We start from the raw sequence: 14168 nt of genomic DNA on the forward strand, positions 1-14168 counted from the left end.
TAGCTTTTTGGAAGGCCATAATGGTTGGGGCTAACATCACGCGGGCAGGGATGATGTAGTAGAAGTGAGTGCCAAGGCAGAAAAATCTGGCTTCCTAGGTCCTCTTGGACAGAACCCTTACAGATGCAACCCTTAGCATGCATGCCTGTCCCACCACCCTGATGGGAGAGGTAGGTGCAAGAGGGAAGAAGCAGTCCCTCGGATAACCTGGCTGCACACCATCACTTTGCATTGATTCTATTGGGAGATGAACGACACTGTCACTCCTCCTCCGTTTAATCCTTGTCTAGTATCCTACTTGTAGTATAGTACTAGCATAGTTCTTGTCAGATGGAGTAGCACATCCAGAAGACATGGAGTGGTGAGTGAAGCACCTTTATAGGAATCCCTGTTCCATCTCAGGCATTTTTGTTTGTCATGGCGGCGAGGCTGCCTCCGATCGCTGTCACCCATTTAAGCATCACCCTGGAAGCACAGGCAGCTTAAAGCAGTGGCGTAGCGTGGGTTGTCAGCACCCGGGGCAAGGCAAGTAATTTGCGCCCCCTAACCTGTGGATTTTAACACTTGAGTCTCTTCCACTAGATTAAAGAAACCCTTACCCCCTAAGCACATGTATTGTTTGTTATGAAAATACTGATGTAATTAAAGTAAAATGCATCTAATGCGCCCCCCCCAGATGTTGCGCCCGGTACGGCCGGCCCCCCCTGCACCCCCCACGCTACGCCACTGGCTTAAAGGAATGCCAGGGACGACTATTGCTCCCCTTGTCGTGTGTTCATCAAAACCCTAAATAAGAAAAAAATGGCGTGTGATGCATGCCTCTCTGAATAAAGGTGGGTCGGGGCGAATGAATCTCTGCCACCCCACCACCACCCCCGCTTCCGTTTGGACTGGTGCTTTGAGCGGGTTGCCTTCGGGTCAGCGATTTTCAGAGTTCAGCCGCAAAAACTCAAGGCTTTTGATGTGCGCAAAGTAGCTTCAGATTCCCTGGGGAAAAAGAAGCGAGCGGAGAGGTGGTGGTGGTGGAGGGAAATAAAAAAAAAAGGCGAGTAACTCGTCCCTCGAAAACTTAACCCGCCGTTCCTTTCCCCGCGATGGCAGCCGCAGGTGCAGCGGGGATTAAGCACGGCGCGGAGCCACGTGGACACTGCGGTGTCCCGCTCCGCCCCTCCCGCGAGTGGGTGGCTGATCTTCCGCGAGCCTCGTAAGCCGAGCCCTGCCGGCTGCCTCCATCCCCAGCTTGGCTTCGCGCGCGATCGCGGAGACGAAGCGGCAGAGCCCACTCGGGCCTTCCGAAGCGCCGCTGAGCGGGCCCTCCTTGGCGCCTTTGGTTTTTTTTTTGGGGGGGGGGGGCCCGGGTGCGAATCCGGCAGGGAAAGGGCGGCAGCGGCGCTGCTCTTCTCCTTGCCCCGTCCCAACGCGCCTTGGCCTGATCCCAACGGGGCGTCGGCGGACGGAGAGGTGCCGGTGCCGGGATCGGACGCGTTGCCGGGCTTGACCGGCTGCCGTCCCCCCACTACCACCACCTCTTAGCTGGGCTCGGCGATCGCCTCCACGCAGCTTCTCGGGCAGGAGGCCCCGCCGCGGAAGGACTGGCGCTCGAAGACGCGCCGTTGCGCAGAGTGACCGGGGCCTGTGGCGGGGCAGGCGCGACGCCTGGAAGCCTCCCCAGGCGACGTCGGGAGCCCTTCCACCCTTCCCCCGCGGGCCCCGGGCTCTTGCCGGACGCGACGTGCCTTGCTTAATGAACGAGCCTGGTCCCCGGCTGGGACGCCTGGCCCGCCCTGCCCGTTGCCCGCCTCGGAGGCGGAGACGCCCCGGCTCTGGCTAAGCTTGGGTGCGCCGAGGAGGTCTAGCGCTGCCCGGTTCGCTCCCTTCCCACCCCCCGGCGGTACCTGAGCCACTGATCGCTCATCGTCGCCCGCCGCCGCCGCCGCCACTGAAGCCGGGCAGAAGCTTAAGCAGCGGGTTCGACTCCTGCGCCGCTTAGCCGGCTGCGTTTTTCGTTTCTTCCCCGGGAAGATCAGTCTCGGGCTGGCCCAGGTAGGAGACCGAAGTCTGCGAGCAGATCGCAGGTGGGTTCAAGCACGGGAAGATAATAATAATAATAATAATAATAATAATAATAATAATAATAATAATAATAATAATAATAATAATAATAATAATAATAATTTTATTTATATACCGCCCTTCTCCCGAAGGACTCAGGGCGGTGAACAGGGCAAATGTATAAAATACAAAAGATGCCTTCGGGGCAGGGAGGAAAGAAAGAGGTTCCCCTTGAATCGGCTACCTAAGCTTGACCCTTGCAGGGTTAGGTTGTGTGAAGCTTGGGGAGGGTGAAAGGGCTGTTTTGGGGGGGGGGGGGAAGAAAAGAAAAAAAAAAGACTGGCTGGTTTGCCCCTTGCACACGTGACTCGGTGAGGACAAGGTATGATTAGGAGGAGGGTGAATTGACCCCCCCCCAAAAAAAATGATGAATCTTATTTTTTTATCAGGGCAGCATTCTCAACAAGTCTCCGAGATTAGCCTTTATTATGCCCATTTTACAGATTTCCATTGCAAACCACCTGGAATCCACGGACTGCTTATACATTATATTAAGTATACATTTGTGGAAGGCAGGTTAAGAAAGAGTCCATTATGCAGGTTCCTGATTCCAAGGATGGGAAGTTGGGCTCAAGTTAAAAGTGAGGTTTTAATCCTGATTTGGATCCTGCTGACCTTATGTGAGGATGGGGTTGTGCCAATTTAAATCCATTCAGAAACAGTGACTTGCCTCTGAGAAAGAAAAATAACTTTTCCCAAGCTATGCAGATGGACTTGGCAAGAATCCCAAATCGTGCAGCTCTTAGTTGCAAGGGGTTAAGCCTTGCAGGATTTCAGGCACCAATCAGGGCTGCAGGGCTCGGCTAGCTTGGTCTGAGCATCCCCATCCTCAGGCTGGGTTGGGATGGGATACTGACATTCAAGGTGAACTTGTGAGTGTGATGGAGAGCTGGCTTAGGGGCCAGATACGCAGCGGGAGATTGTTGGGAAATGAGATGTTTGGTTGCTCTGTAGAATAGTCTGACTTCTCTGGAATACATCTGAGATTTGCAGTCTTCCTTGCAGATTCAGTTCTTGGCACTTTAGCAATTAAAGTTAAATAGAATAGCAGGGAAGGAAAAGAGCTCAGAGGCCTCAGATGTGAGCTCTCATCAGCTGGAGTGAAAAGTTACTGGCTGACACGGATCGGGCAGTTCCTTATGTAACTGTGGTTTCACTGCTGCAGGCAAAGGGCAGTGAAAAGAAGGCATTTTTTTGAGGCCAGGACACAGCAAAGGGAGACTTTCAAGACTGTGAGCCTTGATTCTTCTTCCTGATGCCACCAAGAATTTTCACATTGTTTCTTAGGGGCTCAAGGTCTTGCTGCAGTTGCTCTGTCAAAAGCCTCAGGTTAGGAGTTGCTGAGATCGGCCACTTCCGTGTATGAGCCCCCACCAGTGCTTGGCACTAAGAAGGGGATCAAGTGAAACATTCTCAGCCATTTATGTGAGGAGGAATGGTATGTGCACATGACTGCCTATTCATATTTACATCCATGTGCCTCCGTATGAGTGCAGCCATGGACTATCATACATCATCCTTGCTTGCACCTTTCCTCCCTCCCTCCCTCCCTCCCTCCCATTGCATTCGGCTTCCCCCTTTTCTCTACCCTTCTCAGCAAACTGGCTGTTGTAATCTTTTGTCATTGAATTATTTCCCTTGCCTCATGTTGCTCCATTTCTTGGCTTCAGATCGTCTTATTCCTTCAGTCCCACAATCACAAATGTCCCTATCCACAGGATGAAGCATGAGCAGCCGTGACCAGGCTGGATATTGAGTGACCTGCTGTCTCTCACCAAGGATGGCTGCCGTGGGATTGTTCCTGGTCTGGGGCCTGCTCTTACCTGCCTTACTCCTGGCTTTGTACCTCCCAACTCCAGAGAACTCTACCTGGCACTTGTCTCTGAATTCTGTCCCAGAGTCACCTCTGTTGGAAGTCTCCTCCAAAGAGCCTCCTCCAAGGGCACTGCCAGTCATTCCCCACTCAGATTCCTCTGCCCATGAGTTCTCTAGTGGAGACGGGGAATCGAAAAATGAGAACAGGCAAAGTGCCAGGCCAGTGGGCCACCCTAGAGCTGCAAAATCCAAGAGGAGGTTCAAACTCCTTGCAAAAGGGACACCAGCTGGTTCTTCTGGTGGAAGTTTAGCTCCCCACGTGACTGAGGAGAGTCTTGTTCTGCCAACCGAAGGCTTTTTTGAGGTTCAGGGAAAGGTTGAAGATACTGGTGGTATAATTTGGGAACCAAGTCCAAAGCAGAGGAAGAAAAAGCACCCTCTTCCTTCTTCTGGCATGTCAAAAAGAAACATGTCCACCTCTGCGGTGCCCTCTCTTTCCACTTCGCCCAGGCTACAAGCCTCAGAATTACTTGTCTCCCGGGAGGGATCCTTGCCTAGCCTCCACCAAACAGGGTTGAAACACGGCCTCCCAGCAACTACCTTAAGCCCCGGGCCCACCGTGTCCACCATTCCCTTGGCAACCTTCCCTGTTAGCAGATCTCATGTCAGATGGGAGGTGGTTGAAGAGGCTGATCCTAAGGCTGGTGCTTCAAGAGGATGGCTGGAAAACAGAGTGCCAGAGCAGGAGCTGTTGGGCCGGAATCTAACCACGGTAAAATATTGGGCTTCATACCAGAGTAGACAGGTGCATAGTGGCCTCCTTGGCCAGGAGGAACGTTCTACGTCTCCTCTTAGGCCTGTGCTTCAGGCAGCTGGAGATACTCAGAACCTCCCTGGGCAAGACAGGGATATACCACCAGTGACTTCCACCTCTCAGGAAGGAATAGTCACCCCACTGATTGGGAAGGAAAGCCCAGCAGACTTCCATTCACCTGTTTCGGACGACCACTCCCCTGTCCCTTTCACCCCTTCATTGTCAGAGGTGACACCCCAAGAACCCAATCTTCATCAAAGGAGCACCCATTGGAATCTGATCATTGACACCACCCAGCAGCCAGGGCTTTGGGACACGGCTGGAATGGAAACCACCACCTTTCACGGCAGCTCTGCTACCCCAGGTAGGTTTAGATTTGCCATTGGTTTCCGTACTTAAAGGGATCTTCTGCTGTTGAAAATTCTCACCCAGGCCCTCACACCTGTCTCCTGTCCTGGGAATAGGAGGAGAACTGGGCAGGAGAGGGCAAGAGGTGGCAAGAACGCTAGGAGAAGAGAGACACCAAGTGCCTTGGGGATCTGGGATCTGGCCCCATGACAGGGAAGCAAGAAAAGGTTGGGAGTTCAGGAGAAAACCTGGTTAAGGATCGAGGAGCGGGCTCTTGGAAGGCACATATTAAATTAAAGGGGAGAATCGTGATGCAGACAGTCCCTAGCTTACAGCCATTCTTTTGGCAACTCTTCAAAGTTACAATGGCAATGAAAAAAGTGACTTATGACCGATCCTCACACAAGCATCGCAGCATCCTCACGGTTGCGTGACCAGAATTCAGGCGCTTTGCAGCAGTCATGTAGGTTACCATGGTTGCAGCATCCTGGGGCTGTGTGTCATATGATTGCCATTTGCAACTAACCCCCAACTAACCTCTGACAAGTAAAGTCAATGGGGGAAGCTGGATTCGCTTAATTCGGGTCTTCAGATTTGGCCCTTTTATGACTTGTGGACTTCAACTCCCAGAATTCCTCAGCCAGCGTGCCTGGCTGAGGATTCACTCCCAGAATTCCTCAGCCAGCGTGCCTGGCTGAGGAATTCTGGGAGTTGAAGTCCACAAGTCCTAAAAGGGCCAAGTTTGAAGACCTCTGGCTTAACTGCTCTGTGATTCATGTAACAACTGCAGTGGTTTGCTTAACCCCGGGGTTGGTGTGGGGGGGGGGAGATAACATTGGGCACAATTCATTTAACAACTGCTTTGCTTAGCAATGGAAATTCTGGTCCCAATTGTTTGTAAATCAAGGACTATCTGTAATATAAATGGATCTTTCACTTCCAAGAGTAGCATTCCAGCAACCAGATTATAGCAATCAAAACTGGCAGAGAAAGGATTAACTAATTTAGAAGACGCTGCCAGGAGCCTGGATGCACCTGTTCTGACTAACGAATTGTATTAAAAAGCAATGAGCTGAGCTGAGCTCACCAAAGCTTATGTCTTTTAATTAAATTTGTTTCTGTCAGAAAAGATGCTACCAGAGTCATCCTAGCCTACAAGGTAAATGCCTCTGTATAAGCTGCTACTTTTTTAAAAAAATATATATTTTATTAATTTTTTTACAATAACAAACTCTAGTGCTTCGTGAACAGTGTGTTTTCTGAGTTCATATATTTAAAACAATGATAATTTATTTAATATGAGTAATATATTTCTTGATCCTCTCTTCTTCCTGTAATATTCTCATTTTGTCTACATTAAACAAATATAATTCTTAAAGTTTTCAGTACAAACCAAGTTGAATATAAACATTTTTTAGTATTTATGCATAGGTAAAGGTAAAGGTTCCCCCGCACATGCGTGCTAGTCGTTTCCAACTCTACGGGCCGGTGCTCATCTCTGTTTCAAAGCCGAAGAGCCAGCGCTTGTCCGAGGACGTCTCCGTGGTCATGTGGCCAGCATGACTAGACGCCAAAGGCGCACGGAACGCTGTTACCTTCCCACCATAGTGGTCCCTATTTTTCTACGTGCTTTCGAACTGCTAGGTTGGCAGAAGCTGGGACGAGTGACAGGCGCTCACTCTGTTACGCGGCACTCGGGATTTGACCCGCCAAACTGCCGACCTTCTGATCGACAAGCTCAGCGTCCTAACCCACTGAGCCACCGCGTCCCTTATTTATTATTTATTTATTTATGCATATAATAACATAAAACATGTTTTTTTAATCAGCTTATTCCCATTGTATTTATAAAAGTCATCTTCATAAATCATTATATGTCCTGTTTTCAAGATTCCTATTGACGCTTAGTTTCCCCTCAGTATTCAAACCACTCTTATCAGTCATAGTTTTCTCAAAATTCATTACCTTTAAATATCCAAACTTTTCATTTAAGTAGACCCTCTCAGTGTTTTAACATTTCATATATTCTAAAAGTATTATACTACTTATTATATCTTATTCCTCTTACTATAGGGCCCCTTTACAAGCTTTATCTATTTTTTTGGCTATATTCCAACAATATTTAATCTGTAAGTTTCTCTATTGGTTGCAGAAAGCTAGAGATATAAAGGATCTGTTATTTTTATAAAATAAACATTCTGGACCTTGTTAGCCCAAAGTACTGAATATCATCCACTTCACTATTTGTTTGAATCCTTCTCCTCCTCCTCCTCCTCCTCTTTTTACTCCTTGGTGGTGTTTGGCTACTTCCTAAGACAGTGGTGGCGAACCTATGGCACAAGTGGTGGCACTCTGAGCCCTCTCTGTGGGCTCACATGCTGTTGTCCCAGCCCTGCCTCTCCCCACGGGCCCCTGCTCACCAGCAGCCCCCGGGCACGGCCCATGTGGAGCAGCACAGCCAAGGACATGGCAGACGGGCAGACTTTAACGAGACTCTGCCCTCGTGCCCCATCACGCACAGATGATGTGGGGTGCGGGCAGAGGGCATGGCCACCATGGTGCTGCTGGGTCACCATGGGGATCTGCGGTGGGCCGTGGAGGCAGTGGGTGGCCCTGCGGGCGGGCATGGGCGGTTTTTGGGCCCTCGGTCTCTAAAAGGTTCGCCATCACTGTCTTAAAAGATGATCATCCTTCTTGTGATCATAAGCAACAGCCTCCAATAACAACATAGCCGAATGGAGACCCTGAAAGCTAGAGGGCAGTGCCAGCCAGATTTCTAGACTCACCCACCAGTTTTTCATAAGAAGGATGGTTAGCCAAGGAACCCCTCCCGTAGGCCAGAAGAAAGGCTGAATATGTTAGCTATAGATGAAATTTGGAAAAGAAAATGGAGCTCGGAGAAGTGAGGAAGGCTCAACTGGTTGGTTACTATCCAAAGAAGACCCACTTTTTTTCAGAATGGGACAACCTGCCACAACCAACCCACCACACGACAACTCGCTCCGGAACAATTTAACCATTCTATTTAATTATTTAAAATACATTTTAAAAAAAATATTTTAATTTTTGCTATTCGCTTTTCATTCTGTCCCTTCTTTGGCATGCTTTCTTTAATGATTCTGTTTCACCAATTCTTTGACATTAGTGTAACTCTTGTCCCATAGCAAGTTGGCCGCGACGAATTGTCATAGACCCCTTTTCTTCTTGGTGAAGATCACATCGATTTCAAGTGTCGTTCTTTGTTACTTGGTTTAATATGAGAAGAAGAAGAGCAACTGGTGTGGTTGTGAATATTGAATGTGCCTGGAAGGGAGGAGGGTGTACAATGAAGCTGCGTTCAACTTGACCCTGGATACAATATGTATTCAGCTGGCAGGTTGGCATACGATGAAGTGACTCCTTTCATTAGAATGCCGACATATTTGGTTGCGATGAAAGAAACATGGGATGGGCGGGCAGTTGGGAATAATAGGAAGAGCTGGTAGGAATATTTCAGGGTGGGGTTCTTTTGGAGTGGATGATGGATTTGCAGGCGTGGGAGGCGATCTCTAAACCTGTATAAGTTAGTTTAATTGTGATCATTAAGCTGATCATGCATTGTATTTATTATTACAAAGCAGCTAGTTGATCTTGAAAAAACCCAACTAGGATAAAGATGGTTTGCATTAGGCTGGAAAGTTTTTTAAAACTACAACTCCTGCCTTTGATGAGATGTTTCAAAGAGCTGCTAGCAGAGTCGCCTTCATCTCCTTCCTCTGTTCTGAATAAGCTTCCTTGAGAACAGAATTTCTGAGAGTAACTAGGGCAGAAGAAGGAGGTCACAGTGGAGAGGTCTCCCTTGGGGCAGAAGCAGATGGAGAGGCCAAAGGACCAGCCTTATCATTTGTTCTTGTTAGTTCCAAAGTTGTATCCGACCCCTCGCGACCCCATGGACAACGTTCCTCCAGGCCTTCCTGTCCTCTACCATCTTCTGGAGTCCATTTAGGCTCACGCCTACTGCTTCAGTGACTCCATCCAGCCACCTCATTCTCTGTCGTCCCCTTCTTCTCTTGCCCTCAACCTTTCCCAGCATTAGCCTCTTCTCCAGTGAGTCCTTCCTTCTCATTAGGTGGCCAAAGTATTTGAGTTTCAACTTCAGGATCTGGCCTTCTAAAGAGCAGTCAGGGTTGATCTCTAGAACTGACCGGTTTGAACGCCTTGCAGTCCAAGGGACTCGCAGGAGTCTTCTCCAGCACCACAGTTGAAAGGCATCCAACTATTTAATTATTTAAAATCAGGAATGATGGGAAAGCTACCAGCAAGCTGTCTATCATGAATGTCAGGCTAACTTGGAGGAACTTTTTGCCCCTTGGCAACTTTTGCTGTTCTACCCCAACCAGGACAACATTGTAGGCCAACCTTAGAGACCATCAAATATTTGGTTTCACTCAGGCCTTTTTCTTTCTTTTCAGGAACTGGAGAAATGCGAGATATTGCAGAGCCCCAACGAGTCAGGGGAGCCGTGAACCCCAAAGTCTCTCTCACATATTTTGAGTCCTCTACTCCGGGACAGAGCACCTCAAAATTGCAGGATAATGCTGGAACCAAGCATTCAGGTAAGTGAGATTTTTTTTTAACATGGAGAGAACCTTGACAGATCAGACCAAAATTGTCTAGGTCAGCATCTTGTTCCCCACAATGACCAAGTGCACACACAGTGTGTGTAAGAGTATGTGTGCACGTGTGTGTGAAGGATCCTCTTGTTCACACTCAATTCCATGGAATTAGAAATCAGCTGAACACACAGATGGAACTTCTGTTGACAACTATAGTTTATTTTAAGATGCGGGAGTGCCATGGTTGAATACCAGAGTAGGACTTGAGAAATCTGCATTCAGTTGTAACTCTCTGGGGTCAGTCAGTATTTCTTAACCTAATATACTTAAGAAGCCTGCTGGATGAGAGGTTATATCAGCTGATTTGAAAATATCTAGAAGAGGCAAAGATAGTAAGAACTAGTCTTATTTAATCAACATTAAGTACAAACTCCAGATTAGGAAACTGAGTCTATTTTTTCTTAGAAGTATAAGAGACAAAACCCATACCAAACTCTAGATTTACTCTGAATTATTTCTTCCTTTTTTCTTCTTGCTCTTCAGACATTGCACCCATGGTCTTCTGCCACTCCTAAATTTTGGATTAGAAACTAAGAGCAATTTCATGGCTTTCAGTATGCTGAAAGGGGCCATTTACCCTGTCAATGGCCTATAAATAATCTATTTTAATAATAGAGTGGGAATGCTATTGAAGGAGCTGAATCCCATTATTGCTGGAGCAGGGTTCCAAAGCAATTGTTAAGCTTGCTGTGGTGGGAAAAAGCTGAATTGGCTGATATTTTGATGTTGACGCTGATGAATGCTGCATGAGTTATTCTGCCTCTGCAAAACAGGAGGAGAGGTTTTGAGTTGGAGAGATACTGCGTTGTGTCTCAGAATGGCTTTCGGCCTCAGATGAACGCTTCCATTTCCCCTCAGAGATGCTCTGATTTCTAAGTGGATGGTTGAATTCATACCCCGCTGCTGATGGAATTCAGTAATCCAGCATTTGATCTGTAATGACTTTGTATGCAGGGCGTCTGGTGCATTGTTCCTGGCGGGCCTTAATTCCAGACAGGAGCCCCAAAGCAACCCTCACTTCTGGGCTGTTTCTGGTCACCCCAGGGAGCTAAAACTGGGGAAGAATCAGAGAGGAGTTTAGAATTTGCCTTAAGTACCACATTTGTTCTGCGATAAATCAAATTCATATGATTTGGGTGGTATATGAAATCAACGTTGATCCCTGATATCTCTGTTTGAAAGGGTATCAATAGGAGATAACTTATTGTTTAATAAATAAATGTGTCGCTGCTGCTGCCGCCATGCTGTGTGGGTGGGGCTAGTAGAGGCCTAGGGTTTTTGTGTTGTGGATTTTAATGTTGTAAGCTGCGTAGATGTGGTTTTTATAAATTCATTTAATAAATAATGTAAATAAATAAATAAATAATTTTACTATAAAGAGCTGTGAGAGTTAGGAAATACTATTCTGCATCCAGAGCTACAGCTTCTCTCCATAATCCATTATGTATTCAAATTCTGCCTTGTAGACACCAGAAAGCTGATTCAGCAACTCCTCTGGCATATCATGAGACACTGTTTTCATGCCTTGTATGGGAGGATACTTGCAATGGACCAGTTTCTCCATTGCTGATTCAGGTCCAATTATTCACAACTAAGTTGTGAATCCGATTATTCACAACCAAGTTAGTATACAACTGGGAGTACGATTACCACCTTATTTTCTTAGACGGCCTTTATTATTATTTTTTTCTCTTAATAATAAAGGGTTGGAGGATACCCTTTCTCATGGTTTGAGCTGAGAAAGCCTCAGTACAGAACAGAACAGTTGCAGAACAGATGAGACAGAACAACCATATTTCAAAAGAGGGCAGTAACTATAGAGCAGAATTAATAATGAAAGGGGGTAAGGTAGGTTTAGAACAAGCTTTTTAAATATGTTTTTAGATTTCAAAATAGAAATCACAAGAAAATAACCCTAAAAGCACTAAAAACAATCCATACTATTAAATGAAACTGTGTGAAAATGGGGGGGGAACCCAAAGGAAACAAAAGATTTTTTTAAAAAAAATCCAAACAGGCTAAAGATAAGAAAAAAATGACTTTATATGTTCAACATATCAATAGTTACTGGTTTACTATTAATACCGTGCAATGCTATAATACAAACAATTAAAATATTGTTATAAAACATTACAAAAATCTCTGCTATAGTAGTATGTGTTCCATTTTTGATTAGTAGAAAATACTGTCTTTTCCCTAACAGATACTGTAAGTCACACATTTCCTTAACATCTGGAATAATATGATTTTTCCAGTTTCTCAGTATAATTCTTTTTTTTTTATTAAAAAGTTTTAGAATACATTTTATCTTTAACAAACAACAAAAAAAAAGAAAAAGAACCCCCCCCAGCCCCCTTCCCTCCAACCCTCCCCAACCCCACCCTCCCTTTCCCCTCCCCCCCCCCACTTCCCAGAGCAGAATACAGGGTATAAAAATACAAACAATCATAATCTAGCTTACGCAAACAATCCTGAACTATATAGACTATCGAACTTTAACTCATATAGATAAACTCCAAACATATATATATACATCATCAGTATAATTCTTTTACCTGTACTCCATGCTTGATACAGCCATAATTTCTGATAAACAGGTTCCAAAGGTTTAGTATATTATTCAACATCACATTAACATCTTTAACATTTAAAGATTTCCTCACAAATCTACTTATATGCATTAAAACTATTTGGAACTACTATTCCAAAAAGTCACCCTTTGATGAACCGACCATATCGTATGTGTCGTTTGAACCTTCCCATTTTTACACCACCAGCAAAATCTAGAACAGTCTTAAGCTTCCTAGAGCCGTCCAAATATGCTTTGGTTTCAGTTGCCAGCCAGTCTGAGAACTGAAGTCAGATATGCTTGGTAGACACAAGCTTGCAAGTCTGGTCACATTAACATGTGTATTCTACCTATATAACGCCATGAAATTCAAAAGTGTTCATTCATTCATTTATTCATTCATTCATTCAGTATGGCTTCTGTGTTGCTCAGCATATCAAAAGCTTTGAGCAACTTAATATCCAGCAATACAAAAGATTAAAAGAGAGATCCGCTAATTACCGTACACAATGAGCCCTCATTGGCTTCACTTCCTTTCCTGAAATTCCATCTGTTCAAGCACTCTGTTGGCCCCATAGAGAAGGGGTGGTCTGTAACACAAGGGGGCAATCTGTAACAGAGAGGAAGTGATTACTAAGAAGGGTTGATATGGGGTCCTCATCATTGGAATCCTCTTAGTAAAGGAAATTTTAACAGGCTTTTTCTCCTAATCTAGGTCGGCAGATTCAAACTGGAGAAGGTAATCTTGAAGATATCGTATATTCCCCCATGTTCAGGGAAAACCCAAGATACTTATTGCCTCCTAATTTAGGGCCAAAGCCAGTTTGGTTTAGTGGTTAAGGTATCAAACCAGAAACCAGGAGACCATGAGTCCCAGTCCTGTCTTGGGCCAGGTGGGTGATCTTGATTAATCACTTTTTCTGAAGCTAAGGAAGGTAGCAGTGGCAAACCACCTTCTGGAAAATGTTGCCAAGAAAACTGCAGGGACTTGTCCAGGCAGTCTCCAAGAACTGGACACGACTGAACAGGAGAAAAAGAAAATTTAGGCTCAAGGAGATAGAATTGTTAAGGCTGGTAGGAAATCTGAGCTCCAGAGAAGATTGGAAAACAAGTACAGATTGCGAGAAGCTGAGGAGATAAGCTGGCTTTGACATTTAGGCTTGAGAAAACTCATGTTCTAGATTCAGACATTCCTATAAACCTCATGCCCTGGTAATGTTTTTATTTAATGTAGTTCCCCTACCCCACACCTCACTTCAAGGTGTTAATGAGTAAACCAGTGACTCTTGATACATTGAATATATAAACTCTTTTTCTTTTCTTTTGCCAGTTTGGATTTAAAAAAATCTCTTTTCTTTCCTGTGGTCTTTTTCCCCCCATTGTCACACAGTTTCATTTAATTGTATGGATTGTTTTTAGTGCATTCAGGGTTTTCTCAATTTTCTTGTGATTTCTATTTTGAAAAATAAAACCTAAATAACATATTTAAAAAGCTTGTTCTAAATCAACATTACCACTTTCATTATTAATTGATACAATATATAACATAGATATATAGATGTGTGTGTCTCAATGAAACAGAAGCCAAAACAATGACTAGCAGAGTCAACTTAAAATAGAAATCAAATTAAAACAGTTAAGTGACACAAAGATTATAACTGCATGATTTACTGTACTACAAAATAGCCAATCGCTTTTTAGGCCCTAGTATGATGTGCACGGAACGCTGTTACCTTCCCACCGTAGTGGTCCCTATTTTTCTACTTGCATTTTTACGTGCTTTCGAACTGCTAGGTTGGCAGAAGCTGGGACGAGTAACAGGCGCTCACTCTGTTACGCGGCACTCGGGATTCGA

General features: G+C 45.5%; 1 protein-coding gene across 1 annotated transcript in view; it reads left to right on the plus strand.

The window, feature by feature from the left end:
- Positions 1-3892: 3892 nt before the first annotated feature.
- PRRT3 (proline rich transmembrane protein 3) overlaps positions 3893-14168 on the plus strand; it is a gene marked incomplete at both ends in the record, with an annotated part of 15696 nt that continues 5420 nt past the window's right edge. Inside the window, 2 exons of the mRNA XM_081317478.1 lie at positions 3893-5105; positions 9541-9684. Of these exons, the coding sequence (XP_081173604.1) occupies positions 3893-5105; positions 9541-9684 (1357 nt within the window). The remainder of the gene's footprint in view (positions 5106-9540; positions 9685-14168) is intronic.

Source organism: Vipera berus (genome assembly GCF_964194415.1).
Source record: "Vipera berus genome assembly, chromosome: 2".
Lineage (NCBI taxonomy): Eukaryota > Metazoa > Chordata > Lepidosauria > Squamata > Viperidae > Vipera > Vipera berus.